This window comes from Macrobrachium nipponense, chromosome 1, assembly GCF_015104395.2.
Source record: "Macrobrachium nipponense isolate FS-2020 chromosome 1, ASM1510439v2, whole genome shotgun sequence".
NCBI classification, from domain to species: domain Eukaryota; kingdom Metazoa; phylum Arthropoda; class Malacostraca; order Decapoda; family Palaemonidae; genus Macrobrachium; species Macrobrachium nipponense.
In genome coordinates this window covers 29,148,799-29,171,123 of record NC_087200.1, presented here as the reverse complement: position 1 = coordinate 29,171,123, position 22,325 = coordinate 29,148,799, and the positions used below count along the sequence as shown (strand labels likewise).

General features: G+C 39.0%; 1 protein-coding gene across 1 annotated transcript; it reads right to left on the bottom strand.

Annotated features, from left to right (window-relative positions):
• Window positions 1-3,653: 3,653 nt before the first annotated feature.
• On the bottom strand, window positions 3,654-20,295 carry LOC135218721 (probable glutamate receptor). Its single transcript, XM_064255171.1, has 10 exons — window positions 20,142-20,295; window positions 17,800-17,937; window positions 16,511-16,601; window positions 15,583-15,734; window positions 13,832-13,842; window positions 12,881-13,098; window positions 7,289-7,469; window positions 6,798-6,897; window positions 5,374-5,503; window positions 3,654-4,927 (listed from the first exon to the last, which is right to left on the bottom strand). The coding sequence occupies exons 1-10, from the start codon at window positions 20,267-20,269 to the stop codon at window positions 4,841-4,843; spliced, it is 1,236 nt and encodes a 411-aa protein (XP_064111241.1). The 5' UTR covers window positions 20,270-20,295; the 3' UTR covers window positions 3,654-4,840.
• Between the last annotated feature and the right edge of the window lie 2,030 nt (window positions 20,296-22,325).

The following is a 22,325-nucleotide window of genomic DNA, read 5'->3' as shown; positions in this document are numbered from 1 at the left end:
AGACAACGAGATCAGTTCTAGCTGCAGTCAGACAGGACGACTGGATGATTTCGTTGGATCTTCAGGATGCGTACTTTTACGTCCCTATCCACCCGAACTCCAAGAAATACCTGAGGTTTGTTTACAACGGTAAACGTTCCAGTTTCGAGCTCTTTGCTTCAGCCTAAGCACCACTCCTCAAATTTTCACAAGGTTGATAAACAACGTAGCGGGAATGCTACACACAAGAGGTATCAGGGCCTCACTGTATCTGGACGACTGGGTCCTCAGAGCCCCTTCCTACGCCCGCTGTCTGGAGAATCTTCAGACGACGATTCGGTAATCAGAAGAACTAGGCCTTCTGGTAAACCATCAGAAGTCACAACTGACCCCATCCCAAGAGATCCTGTATGAGGGTTCAGAGTCAGGCTTTTCGGGCTTTTCCGTCTGCGTCAAGGACGGAACAAGCCTTGGTAAAGCTGCAGAACTTCCTAAGGAAACGGATGAGTCTGCTGGGGACCCTTTCCTAGCTAGAGCAGTTTGTCTCCTTAGGAAGACTAAACCTTCGCCCACTTCAATTCCACCTCAATCAGAACTGGGACAAGGGGAAGGAACTGGAGACAAAGTGTATTCCCGTGTCGGACACCATGAAACGCTGTCTACAGTGGTGGAAACACTCCGTCAAGCTTCAGGAAGGCCTTTCCCTAAAGCAGAGGAACCCAGACCTAGTGTTGTTTTCCGACGCCTCGAACTCGGGGTGGGGAGCAACACTGGGAAAGTTGGAGGTCTCGGGCTCCTGGACCAGAGGACAAGAGAGGTTCCACATAAACCAAAAGGAACTGACTGCAGTCTTTCTGGCTCTCAAGGAGTTCAAAAGCTCAGTCCAGAACAAAGTTGTGCAGGTCAACTCCGACAACACAACGGCATTGGCCTACATCAACAAGCAAGGCGGAACCCACTCCAAGTCCCTGTACGAGATGTCAAGAGAACTCCTTCTCTGGGTGAAAGAGAAAAACGTGACCCTAGTAACACGTTTTATTCAAGGGGAAAGGAATGTCAAGGCAGACATCCTGAGCAGGAAAGATCAAGTCTTGGAGGCCTGCAAGGACTTGTGGCAGATTTGGGGTCGTCCATGCATAGACCTCTTCGCCACAGCACAAACGAAGAGGCTGGAGACTTACTGTTCTCCCGTACCAGATCCCGATGCAACTTACATAGATGCGTTCCTCATGGACTGGTCGCACCTGGATGTTTACGCTTTCCCTCCATTCAAAATAGTACACAAAGTGCTACAAAAGTTCGTGTCTCACGAGGGCACCAGAATGACTCTAGTGGTACCGTTCTGGCCGACAAGAGAATGGTTCACAGAGGTACTGGAATGGATGGTGGACACCCCCACAAGTCTTCCTTTGAGAGTAGATCTACTCAAACAGCCCCACTTGGAAAGGTATCACCAAAACCTCCAAGCTCTTCAACTAACTACCTTCAGACTATCAAAAAACTCACAAGAGCTAGAGGGTTTTCGAAGGAGGCAGCTAGAGCCATCGCAAGAGCAAGGAGGTCTTCCACCATTAAGGTATACCAATCCAAGTGGGAGACATTTAGAGGATGGTGCAAAGACAACTCTGTTTCCTCTTCCAGTACCTCTGTGACTCAGATAGCTGACTTTCTTCTGTACCTTAAGAGTAGTCGTAACTTTTCGACCTCGACCATGTTGGCAGCTGTCTTCAAACACAGGAACTTAGACTTGTCTGATAATAAAGATCTCCAAGACCTTCTCAGATCCTTTGAGACTACTAAGGAGAGACTACAGTCCTTGCCAGCTTGGAATCTGGACGTAGTCCTGAAGTTTCTCATGAGTGATAGGTTCGAGCCTTTACATGAAACATCATTGAAGGACCTCACCATGAAGACTTTTCCTAGTTAGTCTAGCTACAGCAAAAAGAGTCAGTGAAATTCATGCCTTCAGCAAAACTGTAGGTTTTAGACAGGGGAAGGCTATCTGCTCTCTACAGCTGGGATTTCTAGCAAAGAATGAACGCCCATCTCAGCCCTGGCCCAAAGCGTTCGAGATTCCGAATCTGCCGGATATCACAGGTGATGAATTAGAGAGTTCTATGTCCGGTAAGAGCTCTGAGGTATTACCTGGAAAGAACGAAACATTTACATGGCAATTCAGAGGCGCTTTGGTGTTCAGTCAAAAAGCCTTCTCTGCAAATGTCAAAGAATGCGCTATCCTTTTTTATAAGGGAAGCCCATTTGCAATGTACTGAGGCGGATCTCAAGCTGCTAAAGGTCAAGACACGAGGTTAGGGCAGTAGCAACCTCTGTAGCCTTTAAGCAGAATAGATCCCTTCAGAATATCCTGGACGCGACCTTCTGGTGAAGCAAATCAGTGTTTGCCTCGCACTACTTGAAGCAAGTGCAAACTCTATATGAAGACTGCTACAGGCTGGGGCCGTTTGTAGCAGCTAATTCAGTAGTGGGATAAGGGGCTACCCCTGCAACCCCATAACCCAATACCCTTTTTCTTTCCTTGGAACTATTGAATTTTTATGGTTGTTTGTGGAGACTGGACGCAGTCTTCCACAATCACTGATTCTTAGTCAGGTGGTCAGTTTGTTCCTTGGTAGCGCCCGGAACAAGAGTATTGTAGGGAGTCTAGTCACATAGAGGTTTTACACCGGTTGACAGCTCCGAGAGGTGTTCAGCCCCCTGGGTGGATCGCTGGATCTCTTAAGGAAGGCAGACATAATGAGGCAGGATATCATTGAAGTCAGCTTCCTTAACAGGTATGAACCGTAAGTTGGATTTTTATTAACACTTATGTCAATTCCAACGATGATAGCTGTCTCTGACCCTCCACCAAAGGTGTCAATCAGCTATATATATAACTACCAGTTGAGTTAGATGTTTAAAAATGTTATTTTCATGATAAAATAAATTTTTGAACATACTCACCTGGTAGTTATCTATAATTTAATTCCCACCCTCCTCCCCTCTAGAGACTATGGGCATGGAAGATCTGAGGAATAGTTGGAATGGTTCCAGGTACCTGGGTAGAGGGCGCACAATCGGCGATTGCCGCGAGTTTTGAAATTCTGCCGTGACGTCAGGGACATAAGCTATATATATAACTACCAGGTGAGTATGTTAAAAAATTTATTTTATCATGAAAATAACATTTTTTATAATCGATTTCATCATAAAATGCACTTTTTGTGATAATACTATTAAAAAAAACAGGTATAAACATTTTTAGTTGGTTTTTCTTGATTTTTAACTAACAAAATAGGCCATTTTAAGCATCTTCATAGGGGTTCCAACTATTCGCAGTGGGGTCTGGTACGCATCCCCGCGAATACGGGGGGGACCACTGTACTATGCTGTTTTCACGAAATATCGTAGACATTTTGACAATAATATATTCTAAAAGAGTAAATGGTATTTTCACTAAAAGATTTAGAAATTGAAAGTCGCATATTTAATAAAAGTTTTAGACCCATTTAAATAAGCAAGAAGGGGAAAAAAGTACCCAGATCTTCATGCAAGTTTGCTTTTTCACGTACTGACCTTTGAGGTTTATAGTAAATTATGTCCACATACATACTGAAAGTAAAAGAAACTCAACTTTTCTGGCTAGAGAATGTTTGTCCTTTTTTTATGCAGGGAATTATAAGGCCTTTAAGATCTTCAGGTTGTGAATTATATCTCATAAAAAGCAGGTAAGATATTTATTATTTAGTTGATACAGTTATATATGTATGTATTTTGAATGTAGGCTCTGCTTGTGCACATATCAAGTCAGGCATAAAAGTGTATTTTTAGATTACTCATTGATATTGTACTCACCAGTATTGAAGGTTAATGTACACTCATTGTAATGAAGTCCATACATTTTACATTTATGGACAGGACTTTATGTGGTATACTTGTTTATTTTGGCCTGGCATCAATTCATTGCTTTTCGGCTATTAAAAAGTTTTCTAAATAAACAATAATATTTTAGGTGTTTAGTTATCTATTTTGTCAACACACTTGCAAAGAGATTGAGGAAGGTTAACAAATTTCCAGTCTTTTTAAACATTGTAAGAAGCATATGGTTTATGTCACCGTATTTAAAATTTGATTTTAATATGTTTGAAATTACGTTATAGTGACATTGGTTTAACAAACAAATGTAAATTTCTGAGCACAAAAAATATTTTTAGGCATAATTTACGGGCTCAACAGAAGGCTGTAAATGATTTTATTGATCTTCACGAGCAAGAGGTCAGAGAGAGATGGGATATCTTAGATCAGGCACCATACCTGCCCCCTGAATTTTTACATTTTCGTTTATACAATTGTTCATTGAAACAGGCCCCCTCCCACCTGTCTTTGTAACTTTGTATCTGTATTTTCACCTAATTAATTAGTTATTTCATGATTGTAAGGCTCCTGTTTTTCTCTTTATATTTATTTTAAGATTTATTTTGGCCTCCTTCTCCATATAGTTTATATCTTTAAGTTGAGCATTCCTTTTTATCGTGTTCATTCAACGATATTTATTATCTTCTTGATGTATTAATTGAAGTGCACTCATTACATAGACACTAGTAATACCATGAATAATTCTTAGGCTAGCATATACTTAAATGTAGTGAAGCCTAATTTCTCTAGCTAAGACACAGGCCACATCCCCTGTAATGCATGTTGTTCAAAGGTCTCTGAACATGTTCCTTCTAGCAACATTTGAAAAATTTGGAGGTATTTGGTAATTATAATCGAATCCTTGTGGGTATGGCTTTGGTCTATGCTGTGAATAAAAGTGCTTCATTTTCCTAAGTCCACAGAAGGTAATTTCTTTTCCTCTCAGATACTACTTTGGTACTCCAGCGACTAGTATTTCACACAGAAGCGCTACACAGGACAGCACAATTCCTCCAGCGAATGTTACAAAGATTCCCTGTGATATAGCAGAAAGTAAGTTAAAGAAAGATTAAAATTAATTTAAGAAACTTCCATGAAATTTTTGAGTTATTCTACTAAAAAGTAGTAGAACTTATTACAAATTATAGCATGAACATTCCACTGTTAATTTGTATAAAAAATTTTCATTTGTACTTAATCCTGAATCTGTGTACAATTGGGTGATCCCTATGGTGGTAGAGCATTTATTAGCTATATACAGTATATTACACCGTAGATTTGGAAGAAATTGATCCCTACAGTGATAGAGCATTTATTAGATATTTATTACACTAGATTTTATTCGGAAGAAGTGGATCCCTATGGTTTTAGATATATATTACACTGTATATTCTACTTAGAAGAAATGGATCCCTGTGGTAGTAGAGCATTTATTATATATATATTACTCCAGACTTTATTTGGAAGAAATGAAAAACTTACCCAGAGACCTTTGAGATTGTAAGCTTCATCGACTGTGACTCTTGTTGTGGCTCTCAGGCAAGCTGTTGCATTGGGCAATTCGTATCCTAACCATTTGAAGTAAAGGTCATGAGCGGTCATCCTTCCAATCCTATGAAGGTATCATGGCAGAAATTCAAGATGTAAAAGAATATTTGTGCATTTTAATAGTTAACTAACCCTAACGTTTTCAGATATGGATTATAAAAGTGAAAGTATGTTAAATACAAGTATACTGACATTTATTTATCCCATTCAAGGCATTACTTCAAGTTCTTTGCAGCATCTCTGGTCCCTAGCTGAAACCCCCTTCAATCCGTTTACTGTACCTCCGTTAATATTATCTTTTATCCCTCGTACATTCCACCCTCTCCTAGCAATTAATTCATAGTGTAGCTGGGAGGTTTACCTCCTGTTACCACTTTCAAACATTTTTACTGTCAACATCCATTTCAGCGCTGAATGACCTAATAGGTCCCAGTGCTTGCCCTAAATTCTGTACTTAATTTATTTTGTTCTTTATCACATTGATGATGTGAGTATTGGTTACAATCCTTGGAATAGTAAAACTTTATTATAATGATACTGCATATGTATAATGTCATCTAATGATTTTTACACGAATTATAAAGAAATTTAATGTACTATTACGTTAAGTAGCCATTCACGGGCGTGATAATAATCTGATGATAGAAACAATGGAAGAAACAAGGTGACTTTTCAATACTATCATGAAGAATGGTAGAGTTGAAAAGATCCAGAAGAATTATCGAGAAGGGGGCAAAGAAATGGCAGTGGAAGAATTCAAGAGATGCAAAAACTTGAAAGTCAGTAGGAATTATCGAGTTACTTTTGTTTTATGGAAGTGAAGTGTGGCAACCGAATTTGCAAGAAACAAGCAAGCGTGGAAAGTGCTGAGAGGCATTCTACTCTGTATTTGGGGAAGAGAAAATAGATGCTTGTTGGTTGTAAAAAGGATAACAGAATAAACACTGGGATGCTGAGGTGGTTTTTTGCCTGTAAAGAAAATTTAGAAGTTACGGTAGGATTTTAAACATGGCTCCTTGTATGTTTATGCAGTAGCAGAGGAAAACCCAGAAATTGCTAATTGATAAAGTTGCAGAAAACTATAAAAATTTGGGCCTTCTTTGGCGTTTTCCCGTATTAAGGTAAACTTGTGCCTGAATTTAATCTACACAGTATCTAATGAAAACTAAGGTATTATTAAACCTCAGTTTCTGTCTTCCAGTACATCAATCCCCCTACCAACACAAATACCCACCAAGTCTCTTCGCCAATTCATTTTGGTTTTTACTCTATTTTTCTATGAACGTATGCACACTATCATTCACCCTTGTACCCCATAACTCTAGCTTTATTTAAGAACAAAATGATTTGCAGCTTACTTCTCATTGATGGCTTTCATTAGAGGATACCCTTTCTTGCCAATCATGCAGAATATTAAGGGCCAGTATTTCTCCTTTCCAATGTAGAAGTCACAGGTACCTGAGAAATCAGAAATATTTTAAAAAATCATATGAATATTGATTCGTTGTTATAGTGTCCATGACATGAAATTTTTCCCTCTTACAGGCTTAATCATTTGTGCCTCTGTGTGTGTGTGTGTGTGTGTGTGTGTGTGTGTGTGTGTGTGTGTGTGTGCATGCAAGTACATAAACAAGTTAGAAACAGATCCATGATTTTGTGAAGACTTAAATGAAATTAGGTAAGGAAATGTAAATATGAGTATTAATTGCATTTTCAGGCCCATAGAAAATGAAGATAGTATAATAAAGATGGGGTGATCTTGCCAATTAACTTAACCATTTAAATAATGTTTCCCGAAAATCGTGAACTAAACAAGACATCCTAATGAGAGAGAGAGAATCATCCTCACCGCCTCTTGTAAAATCATCGGAGTAGACCTTCCTGCAGGTGACGTCCTCGACCAGGAGAGCGTACTGCTTACGACGCACGTCTGTGTAGGCGGCGTCGTACAGTTTCGACGACGCAAGGAAATGTGAGCGTCCGACTTTCCCAACGTCGGCCAGCTCTTTGTATATCCCGCTCTCCACTTTCTGTCAAAGTTTTTAAAGAAGAAATTTTTACAAACAAACTGTGGATAATTGAAACGATAAAAGGCTGTTCTCATGCGAACAATGAATAAAACAACTTGGGGTTTTTCATGTACAAGCAAGTAATGAAGAAGTGAAAGAAGTCTTATTCACTCTCAGTTAAGATTGTTGTAAAGACCTTCTTTAACTATTAATCACAGTCCCTCGTTGGACAAGTGGTTTATGCACTGGGCTACCAATCCGGTGGTCTGAAGTTCGATTCCCGGCTCGGCAAACACAGAATCAGAGGAATTTATTTCTGGTGATAGGAATTCATTTCTCGATATAATGTGGTTCAGATCCCACAATAAGCTGTAGGTCTCGTTGCTAGGTGACCAATTGGTTCCTAGCCACGTAAAAATATCTAATCCTTCGGGCCAGCCCTAGGAGAGCTGTTAATCAGCTCAGTGGTCTGTAAAACTAAGATATACTTAAGTTAACCCATTAATCACGATCATGTATTTCATCTAGCAAAGCAGCAAGAACCACATTTGTATATTTGTGTGTAGAATTTCCTGCCCTTTTCACCGATAAATAATCAATATATGTCCATTATGTCTTTTGCTATTGTTATTTGATTAACTGCCAAAAAACACAAATTCTCCTCTGTCTGTGTGCGGGTAGCAAGGGACGGTTGGGCACTCCATTTCCGTCCACGTACTGCTATGTATACCACATGCCCAGGTAATAAATCAGTTAGTACTCACTTCTGTCTCATTGTGACCTCATAACTGGTGACCTGAGGAGTGACGCTAAACAGTGGTTATGGCTTCACCATTAATGAACTTACTGTAGCCCTGCTTACCTTCAGAACCCTTTAACGGAACTATACGGTGACAAAGTCTAGGCTTCTGAAAGCTCCTTACTCGGAAAACCACCCACGCCACTAACGGACTAATCACACCTCAGGTATGTTCTGGCGTGTTCAAACGGTTTGGTCTGGCCATTTACGATTCACACCAAATGTATTCAGAAAGTCATTAACAGAACCACACAGTGTATAGTTTTGACTCCTGACGAACCCTGAACACCATTAACGGACTAAAAATGGCATTTAATTCGCATTTTGGTGTGAGAGTCGATATGCCAGACACTGAACTAGAAAGTCAACCTGAGGACTCTCAGAACCTCTGCATTTCCCTCTTGCCCTCAAAAACTGCGATTACTCAGGCAATAAAATTTCCGCCATTTATGCGGCAAAATACTGTGTCATGGTTCCTGCGGACCGACGTACACTTCCATGAGCCAAAGTCACAGATGAAGAAACCAAAGCAGACATCACTATGACGATGCTACTGAAGGAAGTGTTCAATAAAATCACCCCTTGGCTAGACGCACAGACGGAAAAAATCAGATACGAAGACCTCGCGGAAAGCTCATCGAGATATACTCCATGCCCGTCTCAGAGAGAGCCCAATGTGCCTTGGATCTGATGAACCAGCCCCTGGGGGATGTGTCGCCCAAGGATGCCTGGGACGAGCTACGAGGTCTCCTGATGCTGCAGACTGTGATGAAAATGGAATTCTGTACGAGTCTACCGCGGCATAGCACTATAATAATGCACACCTGCTTAAGCAAAGCGCAGCCTTATTAGGGAAGGAAACATGCTCGGTGAGGGAATGAATGAGTCTGCTGGGGACCATTTCCTTGCTGGAGAAGTTTGTTTCCCTGAATAGACTGCAATTCAGACCTCTCCAGTTTTTCCTGCCGGAAAACTGAAATAGCATCGAAGATCTAGATATGATTCTGAACATCTTTCAAAGTCAAGGATCACCTAAGGGGATAGCGAGACTGTGCCAGGCATCTGGAGAAGGGTACAGATGTCCTGGCTCATAATCTCATAGAATTGGAAGCAATTCGGTTGGCTCTCCAGTTCTTTTAGCAAAGAGTGGTTTACCTAGTAGTCCAGATCAACTCGGACAATTCCACAGCTCTCGCATATCTCATGAAGTATCGAGAAACATTTTCTCGGTCCTGTGACGTATCCCTTCGCAGGGTTGAATCGGCTTCCAATCCTTATTCTCATTCCTCGAATGGGAAAGATTTTAGGATGAAGGTCTTTGTAAGGAACCTATAAATATACTACGTATATTACCCTCGCGACATGATTTTGTTAATCAGTTGAACTGTCCGGGGTTTAGGCACATACCGTAGTTATCTCTACGGATTGTGACCGAGACGAATAGTATCTTATTGAACTGCAACTCGGGACTGCCTGCAACCTCCCAGGAGTTACCAGTCTCGATTTTGGGATACTTATGGTATTGTTACGACAGCATCACCTCAGCTTTTGTATTTACCAAAATCCGTTTCGTTTAAATACAATTGCTCGAACATTTTTTTTTTTTTTTTTTTTTTTTTACTCTCGGTGGTTCTAGCCGAACGCATTCCTTATTGGAATGGATTACCTCGCAACTCAGGATGAGGAGTGAGCGAGGGCTAACTGTGTATTGGACTGCCGACGCAGCCCAGTATCAGCTGGGTCTCCGAGATGCACAGTCGGTTTATGTCTCTCTCCCCTACAATGATTGACTACCGAACCGTATATCTGCCCAACAATCACAGACTTAGGTCTCTGATTGACGGGGATTCTTGTATACATGAATGACCATCTCTACTGTATCGCCTTGGAGCATTGCGAGAATTTTCAAACAGAGATATTTCTTGGACTCTGTCATCTTTCTGTTTATCACACGGTAACAGAAGTCTGTAGCCTAGTCTCTTGCTGCATCGCATCTCTGCGATAATGCGGAATGATTTCTTCAGACATCGGAGTTTGTCTTCTAAAATATCTCCTATTCGTAAGTGTGCAATTGTGCACTTGTTCATTGTTCACCTCGAATTACATATGTATAACGGAAGACATCGCTTGCTCCCCGCCCTGCCAGCTCTACTTCCAAGTATTGTCCTCCCTGGATAACCTGAAGAAGAAGATGATCAGACGAAGAGGCTTCCTCTAGACTGCTCCCTTATTCTCGTTCCAGGAGCAGTAGCAGTATACGCCATCCTATGGGATTGAACGAGGATGGATGTTTAGTCTCTTTCCCCCATTCAAACGCTTATGAGAAGTAATATGGCGTCAGGGGGAGCGAGCATGACGCTGATTGCCCCATGTTGGCCTTCGAGAGACTGGATTCACAGAGGTCACGTCCTTCCTAGCGCACTTTCCAAGGACCCTTCACAAGAGAGTCACTCTACTCTAACAGCCCCACTTCGAGAGGTACCACAAAACCTCTTCGCTCAGAGTCTGCCTCCGTTCAGACTATAGAAGTCGATCGGAGCGAGAGGCTTTTCAGGACTAGTGGCAAGCAAGTGCTATTGCCAGGGCAAAGAAGACCTTCCTATCTTGCAGTGTACCAACCGGAGTGGGCCGTTTTTGAAGATGGTGCAGGAAGAATGGCTTTTCCTCCACCTCGGCCTCTGTGGATTAGATTGCCGTCTTCCCTTTCCGTCTGAGGAATGTGGATAAGCTGGCAGTCCCGTCTTTTAAAGGATACAGATGTATGTTGTCGATGACCTTTAGACTAAGAGATTTGTATCTGTTGAACCCGTCACGTCTTTGAGGTCTGTTGAAATCTCGAAACTGTATATTTTAAGGCTTCCGACATGGGACTTAGACGTAGTCTGGAAGTTCCCGATGTCGAAGCCTTTCGAACCTCTCCTTTCTGCGAACTTGAAGCACGTGAACAGAAAGGCTTATTATTATATCTAGCCGCTATAGCTACGGCAAAGAGGGTTAGTGAGGTTTAAGCCATCAGCGGACATATTGGCTTTAGAAGGTATATGCGGTGTGTTCTTTAAGCCCTTCATTCTTGACTAAGAATGGAAACCCGTCTAACCCTTGGCCCAGAAACTTGGAGCTCAAGGGGATGGCATAAATTATTGGGCAAGATCCAGGGAGAGTCCTGTGCCCTGTCAGGGCTCTCAAATTTTATATACATAAAACTAAGGAAAGTCGAGGTCCTTCGGACAATCTGCGGTGTTCCGTAAAAAGACCAGACTTGCCCATGTCAAAGAATGCCCTGGTGTTCTTTTTAAAGAGCTCTTACAAAGAGGCTCATTCGTCATGTTTGGACAAGGATTTGAAATCTTTTAAATTAAATGCTCACGAGGTGAGGGCGCGGCCTCAGAGGCATTTCAATAGAGCATGGCACTCAGTAACATCCTGAGTGCCACGTTGTAGCGAAGCAACTCTGTGTTCGCTTCACACTACCTGCGAGATGTGAATACGACATATGAGATCTGCTGCTCGCTAGAGCCATACGTGTCCGCAGACACAATCTTGGGGGCAAGAAGTACCACTCATCCTATCCTGTAGAAAATGGTTAGGAAGAGCTGTTAATTATACTTGTTGGGTTGCCGCCAGTGGCGGACTTCTCAATTCGTAAGCTTTAGTTAAACATCCTTAACTTTGGCTAGGTTGGTCAGGTGGTGATATATATTACTTCTTAGCCCTCATAGTATGGTCAATATGGTCTAGTCACATTGTGGTCACGCTCCCGTTGACAGTTCATCTAGAACTCACCAGCTATACAGGTCACTGTGACCTTGCTGGAGACTCTAGTAAAGCAAAAGCCGACTTGGGTGACAGTAATCACGAAGTCAGCTATGCTAACAGGTATGGAACCAAGATGTCAATCATCTGCATGTATATGTTTCTTAAAATCCTATTCTGTCTCTCCCTACCTCCAAAGGTGGGATTCAGCTATATATATATATATCTGACAGGTAAGTTTCATGAACAAAATGATATTGTAATGATACAATAAAGTTTGTTCATACTTACCTGGCAGATATATATATTCAAAGTACCCACTCACCTCCCCTCAGGAGACAGTGGGAATAGAAAATCTGAATAGAAGATGGGAATGGTTCCTGATACCCGCCTCCCAGCGGTGGGAATGGGTACTAACCACCTGGCCGACCACTGCGTGTGTCGTAGGTTTTGAAATTCTGTCGGACTTCGGAGAATACAGCTATATACATATCTGCCAGGTAAGTATGAACAAACTTTATTGTATCATTACAATATCATTTAGTGTATATGTTTTTATGCATTTTCTTAATGGTTTGACAGCACGCTAATATCTGATAATTTTACTTATAGATGTCCCTGATGATGTGACTAAGGGTCATGAAACTAGGATTAAACTACTCATGGAATCTGCTTGTTTTCCAGCACCTGCCTTTTTTTAATATATATATATATATATATATATATATATATATATATATATATATATATATATATATATATATAATATATAGCGAGAGAGAGAGAAGAGAGAGAGGAGAGAGGAGAGATAGAGAGAGAGAGAGAGAGAGAGACGAGGAGAGAAGAGAGCGAGAGAGAGAGAGCCACTTCCAGAACTTACAGACATATGCTCCACCAAAGCTGTGGCCTTCTCGAAGATGAGCTGCATCTTGGGGTCGTCAATGACTTGCCTCAGGTAGTCGTATTTAATTGGAACGTTCCTTACAGCCAGAAGTGAGGTCAGGGAGGAGCCAAATACTCGGCTGACGATCAGAACCACGAATAGCCACAAACACACTGCCATGCGAGCGCTGTCTCTTGGCGATATATATGTTATGGCTGTGAATATAGGACATAAGATTATCTATCTATCTATCATCTATCTATCTATCTATCTATCATCTTTATAATATATATATATATATATATATATATATATATATATATATATATATTATTACATCTGCATACAAATACACAAACACACATAACTCTCACATACATATGTGTGTGTATATATATATATATATATATATATATATATATATATATATATATATGTATATATATATATATATATATATATATATATATATATATATATATATATATATATATATAACACATATATATATATATAAACTGAAGGGGAAGCCTCAGATGGGATACATAGTGGTAAGGGTTTAAATGGAGACGTCTGTTTCATATTGGCGTTTATTCAAGGCAACGTTTCAGAGACCAGCCCATTTTCATGCTGAAAATTACAATAATAAGATAAAATTAAAATAATTACTCCTCTAAAAAACATACAGTTACAAGATGTAAATCAAATTAAAAGAACACCAACGAAACTCAAGGAAATGGTACAGTAGTGCCTCAGGTTACGAAATCAATCTGCTCCAAAGCGGCCTTCGTAACTTGAATTTTTCATATCTAGGACTACGTTTTACATGTAAATTGCCTAATTCGTCCCAAGCCCTACAAAAACACCACAGTAAATTTGATAATAAAGCTAAATTGACCAATAAACAAAGAAATACAACAGTTTGGACCATTCAATACCTAACCTAACCATGACTGTACCTGTAAATAAAGTGTATTAGAGTACAGGGTACGAGAATACTGTAGGTATATGTACGTATGTATGTAGTAAAATGTGGAACCTTACCTTTCTAGTGAGGCGATGTCCGAAAGTGGCGACAGAGGAGGAGGACAAATGGCAGAAAACATGAACACTTAACTTTACGAAACACATTAAAAAATGGCAGAAAACATTAACACTAAACTTTACGAAACACATTAACAAATGGCAGAAAACATTAACACTTCTTGATTATCTCCATCTTTGTCTCCATAGAAAGCATGCTCTTCTTTCCGTGAACTTCAGCAACATTCTTGGGACCCATGGCTAATAATGTAAGTAATTAAGTTCACACACAACACGATAAAGTAACTTGCAGTACAACGAAAGCGAAATCACTAACATGAATTTACATTAACAAACGAAATCTATGTGAACGAATGAATTCCACGAGTTACAATAATGCTGCCGCAAAAAATGGTTAAGGAACGCCTTTACATAGAGGCATGATGGGACAGATGCAGACCAATAGGAGAGCAGGATCTTACGCCGGTGACTAGCATCATGAACCAATGGGAGAGCGGGAGGATGGTGGCGAGTCTACCGAGTTGGCGGCGTGCAAGTTTAAAATTGTTCTCGACAGCCCGGGTGAATCTGGGACTTTACCCTTTTGCAACCTGAATTATTTTCATACACAGAAGCAAAAAAATCTTCGTCTTTGCCTTCGTAACCTGGATTTTTCGTACGTAGGGACTTTCGTATGTAGGGGTATGACTGTACTTGAGTTTCGTTGGTGTTTTTTTAATTCGCATTGTATATTGTAATTGTGTGTTTTTGTTTTTTAGATAAGTAATTATTTTTAATTTTATTTTATTATAGTAATTTTCAGCTTGAAAATGGGGCTGGTCCCTGAAACGTTGCCTTGAATAAACGCCAATATGAAACAGACGTCTCCATTTAAACACAAACAGAAATAAGTTTATAATCACGCAGGAAAGATATGTAAAGACCTTTGATTGCTATGAGCGATCTTATCCCTCATATAACTGAAACTGCAACGTATAGCCAGTTTTGTAGAAGAATTATGAGCTGTCTTTGTTAGTTTTTCTGTCATTTCCATAATATTTTTGAAAATGGGACAAAAGACTCTTACGTTGGGCTAGAAGAGATGCGTTCAGTTCAAATAATTGCCCTAAAAACAGTTTGATGTTTCCTAATATCCCTGCTTCTTTCGCCTTGGTCGTCCAGCTGTACATAGTTACGTAAACCAGCAAGCTTGATACACATAGGCCCAGCGCTATACCTATCCAGACGTCCACGCTGAAATAGGAATGTGTTTTCAGGTCTGTGACAAGATTCGTTGTTGCTTCATTCATGTGTTCGCTAGATTTCGGTTTTAGGAGTTGATGTGTTAAACGGGCTGAATTTTATTGAATAAGAATGATTATGACAAGTCGGCCAAATAAGCGTAGGCTCGAAACTACACCATTTTGTAGGATAGTGACATTTTTTTAAAAGCTGAGTTTAGGAGATTTTAGAAATAATTTCTCACTGACGTTGAATCGTTGCATCATTCCCACACACACACAACTAAAACAATCTGAACTGTCTGCCTCTTAGAATAACGTCATTAACTATCTCTCTCTCTCTCTCTCTCTCTCTCTCTCTCTCTCTCTCTCTCTCTCTCTCTCTCTCTCTCTCTCTCTCTCTCTCTCTCTCTCTCTCTCTCTCTCTCGACGTACCTAAAAGGACGTAGGAATCCCCAAGGATCAGGCTCTGATGTGGGACGCTTGACCAAAATCCTGTAGTAGTCAATGAGAATAGGAGACGAGAAGTCAACCACCCGTGACCTTGAGTACGTCAGACCGAACGGTCCAAGGGCAAGGTCAGCCTCCTAGAGAGAGAGAGAGAAGAGACGGAGAGAGACGAGAGAGATGATGAGAGAGAGAGAGAGAGAGAGAGAGAGAGAGAGAGATTTATACGTACATGTACATTTTGCATTGTTATCATATTACATTTTTTGTCATAGCTTCCAGTGGCCATCTTCCATTCGGTAATTTCTCAGGCCATTTATTTTATTCTCTTTCACTTCCAAACTTCTTCTCAGGTTTCAAAGACAGAGATTGAATGCAACTGTTCTTCATTCATTTTCACTAAATTTCCAGTTGCAATTTATGTTAAACTTTAGATATCGCCTCGGTTTCATAATATAATTTTATGTATAGATAATGGCATGCTTTCATTCATATTTAAATATTGGTTACATATCAAACGTTCATGACTGCAAATGTATTTTTTTTTTCTTTTTATTAAGTTAATCCAGAAGCTGGAAACAATACATTTAGAGACAGTATATTGTAGAAGCGAGATTAGAGACCTGATTATAGTGGCCCCGTTTCTATTTTGGTACAAAGACAAGAACTGTTTAGGGCTACGGTAACTTTGCTATGAAACTTATTCATAAGACCATATCTGCAAGTCTCCTCACTATCGTCTGTCTTTGTATTTCAGCAAAATCCAGGAAATTATATCTTCAAAACTCAGAAATTCATTGTCAGTGAACTGAAATTCAGTGATTGAACTGAAATTTACTCGAACTGCAATTCGCTCTAATATTTTTTCTAAGCCTGCTGATTTTAGGAACGAACCAAAAGATACTACACAACTTACGTTTCTCTTGACCATTCCTATCATTCCGTTCCAGTCCCCTGAAGGCGAAGGAATGCCCCATGCCCCGTCAGGTGGCCGAACCAGGACATACCTGAAGGAAATTTAAGCCGTTTTTTACTGCATCCTTACAATATTTAATTTTAATGTGATCAGACACTAAATTTGGATATTTAATTTTAATGTAATCTGAAACTAAATTTGAAGAGTTTTTTTTACCATGCTATGCGAGTTAAGAAGCGAGTTAATGGTATTGGAGGCATTTAGTAGATTTTTTCTTAAAATATTAAGCACCATACTTCTTAAAAATCCAGATGTCTGTAGTATAAATTTGTTATAATTCAGGTTTATGTATTTATAATGAATTCGGAATGGAAGATTTATGCTACTGTTCTTTATTTTATGTAAAGGGTAAATGAATAGTTTATTAGATGCAACTACCTGGATGTATTCAGGTGGAAACTGTTTTCAAATTATCTTTATTAGAGCATTTTATTACATGATATTTATGACTCATCTCTTTTAATCTTCACTCTATCAAGAATGCTAATGTTTTTTGTTTAGGTTAAAAGTTATTAAATGAAATTATTGTTAATGGAAAAGTAATTTTCACATTCTTATAAATTCTTTGTAAATTACACATTAACATCGCGCGGGAGGAGAGATGGTTGGAGATGGTGTAGGGGGAGCGGTGTATTGTGGAGACTATGAGGAATCGTACTGCTGGTTACCGTCGTCTTTCACATACGAAATGGTTTTGGTTGTTTATTGAGGCCTTTTATGGTGATTTCAGTTTTCTTTAGATCCTTCATTTAGGTACTTAGTAGCATCGCCTTTATTTATGCTGTCATTCGTCTAAACTGGGACAAAATCCATACTGGATGCATGTTCGTCAATCAGCGCAACTGCTGATTCTGACAAATTTGCAAATTGCCGATTTTGATAATTTTTATAATTTTTTTTATAGTTATTGGCGTAAGAACTTGTGCCATCCTCTAGTTACTGGTGAAGTTGTCTTCAGTATATTAAAAGTGGGTGTTCTTGCGAGTTACACGAATTCAACCTTGGCAGTAAGTCGTTCATCTGAGAATATGGTTTACTTTGTCAACACTTTGGAAGCTTTTAACGTCATTGCTTACTCGGCCGTAAAGTGGTTACAACAGAAAGAAAAGTCCCAATAGAAAGATTGGCTTTGTCGTTCCTTTGATTAAATGTTTTATTTTGACTCTCCCTCACTCTCTGACGGATACCTGGCTTCGTTCTATTCTCGCTCAAGCCCCTAATTTACTTACTGGAAGTTGAGCGATTTAGCCAGGGCGTTCAGCAGGTTGGCCATGGGCCCGCTGATCGTGATTTTCCCGTTGGCATCTTCTGTGACAGCTATGTGAGGGACCCATTCTTCGGCTGCTACCCGGATGATCAGCGGAGTCCTGTTTGTGGTTCAAGAGAAATAAAACATACGACAAGAAGAAGAAAAAAGAATTAGGTTGAAAACGGCGGGGCGATGATATTCATGGGGTTAATGATGATGGGACTAATGATAACACCTACATTATGATAGTGATTGTGTGATGATATAAGTAGGATGCCAGTCATTTTTTCTTTGGTGATGATTCTCATTCGAGTAGGGAGGACCAGTATACGTTTTTTGGGTTAGTTGTAATGTTCTCGTTTATAAGTGAAACAGGAATTTTTTTTTATTTTATTGATACTACTCATCGACAAGAATATATTTTTTAATGCCCTGGATAAAACCACCCATAAAATAAAATAAATAATGAAGACGTGTTGGTAATAACAACAACAAACTCTAATTTCTTACTTGTGAAAGAATGGAAAAAGTAAGCAAAGAAATGTTTTGGGGTATTATTTAATTAGTTATTACAGAAGGGGAACTCGGTTGGCATCGGTTTTTCTGATGACAATTTTTCCTTTTTTATTAACGAATAATTTCTCGGCACGGATTGTGGTGCGGAATTAACGCTACTCCGACTTCTAATCTGTCAGTATTATTACTTTTATAAAATGACCTACTGTTACTGAAGCCCTTGTTGTGGTCATCATCCCAACAGTATATTGCAATGGCACTGTTCCCGATCAGAAAATACGCGATCTTTCTACGTTCGGAAATAGGCTTTGTGGTAGAATGTATCTCTGGACACAAGAAAGGTAGTACTACGTTTTCTTGGACAGATTCAACGCCGCTGCATTCAATTTTTATGATGACTGCAGCATGAACAGTAGGTTAATTTCTCCGTTAAATGATTTATATGAGTTTGTAACTAATGACAAAAAAAAACTACTTCTGTAGTGACCCATTCTCTACTCACATCTTCCCCAGGCCCAAAAAATTATTATTGCCGAAGATAATCTTTTCATCAAGAAGGCGGACTTGCCGTTTGATGGTCAACACTGGATATAATTCTTAATGTCTGAAATTTTTTTAGTTTATAGTCAGTCCATAATATCTGAAAAAGAAAAAGCTTTCCCCAAAAAACTTGAGAGTTTGTTACAGTTCTTACCAAAAAATATTCGGTGCCCAGTTTTTTATTATTTTTTAACTTATTTATTATTTATTATTATTATTATTATTATGATTATTATTATTTATTATTATTATTATTATTATTATTATTATTATTATTATTGATGTCATATTAAATTTTGGTCAAATAAAAGGTTTATGTTCAAACTGCTTCTAAAACTTACGTTTTCCTTATCATTCAAATTTCCCAAAAGGAAGAATTGAAAACTAGTCTCTTCAATATTAAGCTAACAAGGTGACTCTGCTCAATCAGCAAGTTAAAAGGCAACAGCCAACATTTTGTTTACCGAAGAAAACATATAGTTATGAATACAGAACTTATTTGCCCTTACTCCGACTTTAAGATATAGCAACAACTGTAAAAATCTAAAAATCGTTCCTTGCCAATGTCTTAGTAAAGACGAAAGCTCTTGGATTTCTGCCTATCATTTTCCTGTGTTGTTCGCTTGTTTAATGAAGTCACGTGCATCTACTGTGATTTTTAAGCATATATAATACATATATATATAATATATATATATATATATATATATATATATAGATATATTTATATATTATATATATATACATATATATATATAATATATATAAATAATAATATAATATTTATATATATATATAATCTATATCTAATAATATATAAGTATATATATACTGTATGTACATACATACATACGTACGTGTATAAGCCACAAAGGAAAGTGAAACACTGGAGTAGCTACAAGATCTTTCGACTCAACGTCCTTCAGTAAAGGACGTTGAGTCGAAAGATCTTGCAGCTACCCCAGTGTTTCACTTTCCTTCGGGGCTTATACCTGTATTTATGCATTTACCACGTTCCAACTTTCGTGATTCAGTTATACACATATGTATATGTCACTCGTAATATTTTTTATATTTCAAGCCTTCTCCCCGAACTAGGGTTGTTCTGTATGTGTTTTAAACATTTGTGAGTGATATCCGTAAGCAATTATTTCAAGGTGCATTTTTATGTGTTACTTGTAAACAGTGCCATGCACAAACTGACGCTTTTAGCTGCAATATTCCGTATTTTCCATATCATTAATTAGAGCTACATGGCGGACATACCCGGTCTCTCGCTGATGTGTCATCTGCAGGACAGGAACGGCCACATCCTCCAGTTTGCTGACGAGGGGAAGGAGCCGCCTGGTAACCATAGGCCGAGAATTATTCCTCCATGCTCTTCCTTCTCCCATTATCCCTTCTGCCTTCCCTCCCTTTCCTGTCCCTGGGAGAGAAATGGAAAAGATTAGTCTTATTTGTTTCATCATTATGTTTTTCGGATATACTGTGGGAATTCACACGCGTAAGTTATGTCTGTGCTGTTACTTATCTGATTAATATATTCAGGGTCATATTTGGATTTTATATTGAGGTCAGGATTTAAAAACGAAGTCTTGAGGCTATTCCTACGGTCTTATGGTGTTACGCTGAGAATCACAATCGAAAAGTGTTTATGTTAAGAATTCTGTTTCCACTTTCAATGTTTCATCTTGTCGTTTCTCCTCTAAGTAACCAAAAAACAAACAAACAAACAAACAAAGTTCATTTTCGAGATTCGATCAGTGGCCCTTGAAAACAACATCTTATACCTTACTTTTATGTAAGCAGTCGTTTTTTAAGTTTGCCAGTTACAAGTATATGTTTTTACAAGTAAGTTTCTATTGTATATATTATTATTATTATTATTAGTAGTAGTAGTAGTAGTAGTAGCAGTAGTAGTAGTAGTAGTAGTTGTTCAGTTTTTCTTATTACCATTGCAGAAGAAGACTTGCATAAAAGTGCTTATAAACATTAAAAGATCATTTCACTGCTGTTGCTCATTTTAGTGTTGTCTACAAAAATGGACATGGAAGTCTTATCAGTGGCAAAGATAACATTAAGTAGTAACAACAAAATGAGCAACAACAGTAACAATAACGATGGCAAAACATAGACACACAAAAGAATGCAGCGTAACCGTATGTACACTTACAGCCTATTAAGTCTTTGGAGGGTGTTTGAGAGAGCGTCCCATAGACAGTTGGCAAGTAGACAATGGTGATCCACAATACGCACTTCAGCATGACGCCAAGCGACATTTCATCGCACTTCTGTGTGAAATTGGAGAAAGTCATGTCTAATGTTAAAATGTATACTACATACGCATACACTCATACTCAGCATTACAGTATCAGCTGCAAATACCAGCCGTTAAACATACCTGTCACAATCCATTCTCCGATTCCAATTTTGTTACATACAACTACTTTCTTTTCCTGGCTTCTCATTTTACGTACAATATATGACCACGGAAGCATAATATAATAAGGATAATAATAATGGAAATGCGTAGGCTACACCAGAGCAGTTACTCTCTTGATTAAAAATTCTAACACATTTCCATGTCGATAACATTTTATCGGTCTTACCATTCTCTCCACTTTGCCTATCTGTCAATTGTACAATAAGTTTTATCTCTACTTTCAAACAAACAAAACACATCTATAGATGTGTTTGTGTGTTCATATATATAATATCATAAACAAAATAATAAGTCTCATGGCTGTTTTTTTCCCTTTGAACGGTTCTTTCTCCTACATAGCGAAAACGCTGTGTACAGAAAGCCCTGACACCAAAGGAAAAATCCTGAACGACTTTTAGTTTAAAAAGATTAATCCAGATTCCTCACCAGCAATTCTACCTATCTTCCTAGTTACAAGTCCGCATATAATGTTGCCACTAGATTTCCTTTCTCCTCTTTAGTTTTCAAGTGACGTAAATGACAGTCACTCAAGTCGGAAGTCTTGTTGTCGAACTGTGCCGGAGATAGAAGGAGAGCGCACTGTTCCATACGAGAGGCAAAACCTCTATGACGTCCTCTCCCTTGAATAATGCCTCTCTCGCAGTGAATGCTGGATTCCTCAGACCAGTCTCGAAGAAGAAAGACCCGTAGCCTTCGTGAAGAATTTCTTCGCCTCTCGAAAGCGCAGCTGCCGATCGGCCGGAACTTCTCAGCGCCTGTGGAGGTAAACAGTCATTATTCACGTGCTTCAGGTCATACTACAACCTTGTAAAGAGAGTCAGATTTGAATAGGTAATCAGAGGTGACCATTTTGATGAAGGCGATTGGGAACCTTGGGGGTAATTTTAAGCAGTGCTCTTAATCCAGTATTTACTTCAGCTGCTCAGAGTCAGCCTTGAAATGAATTCTTTCAATACGCGTGATATACTGCGCCGTCTATCTGATGCATAGAATCTCTCTCTCTCTCT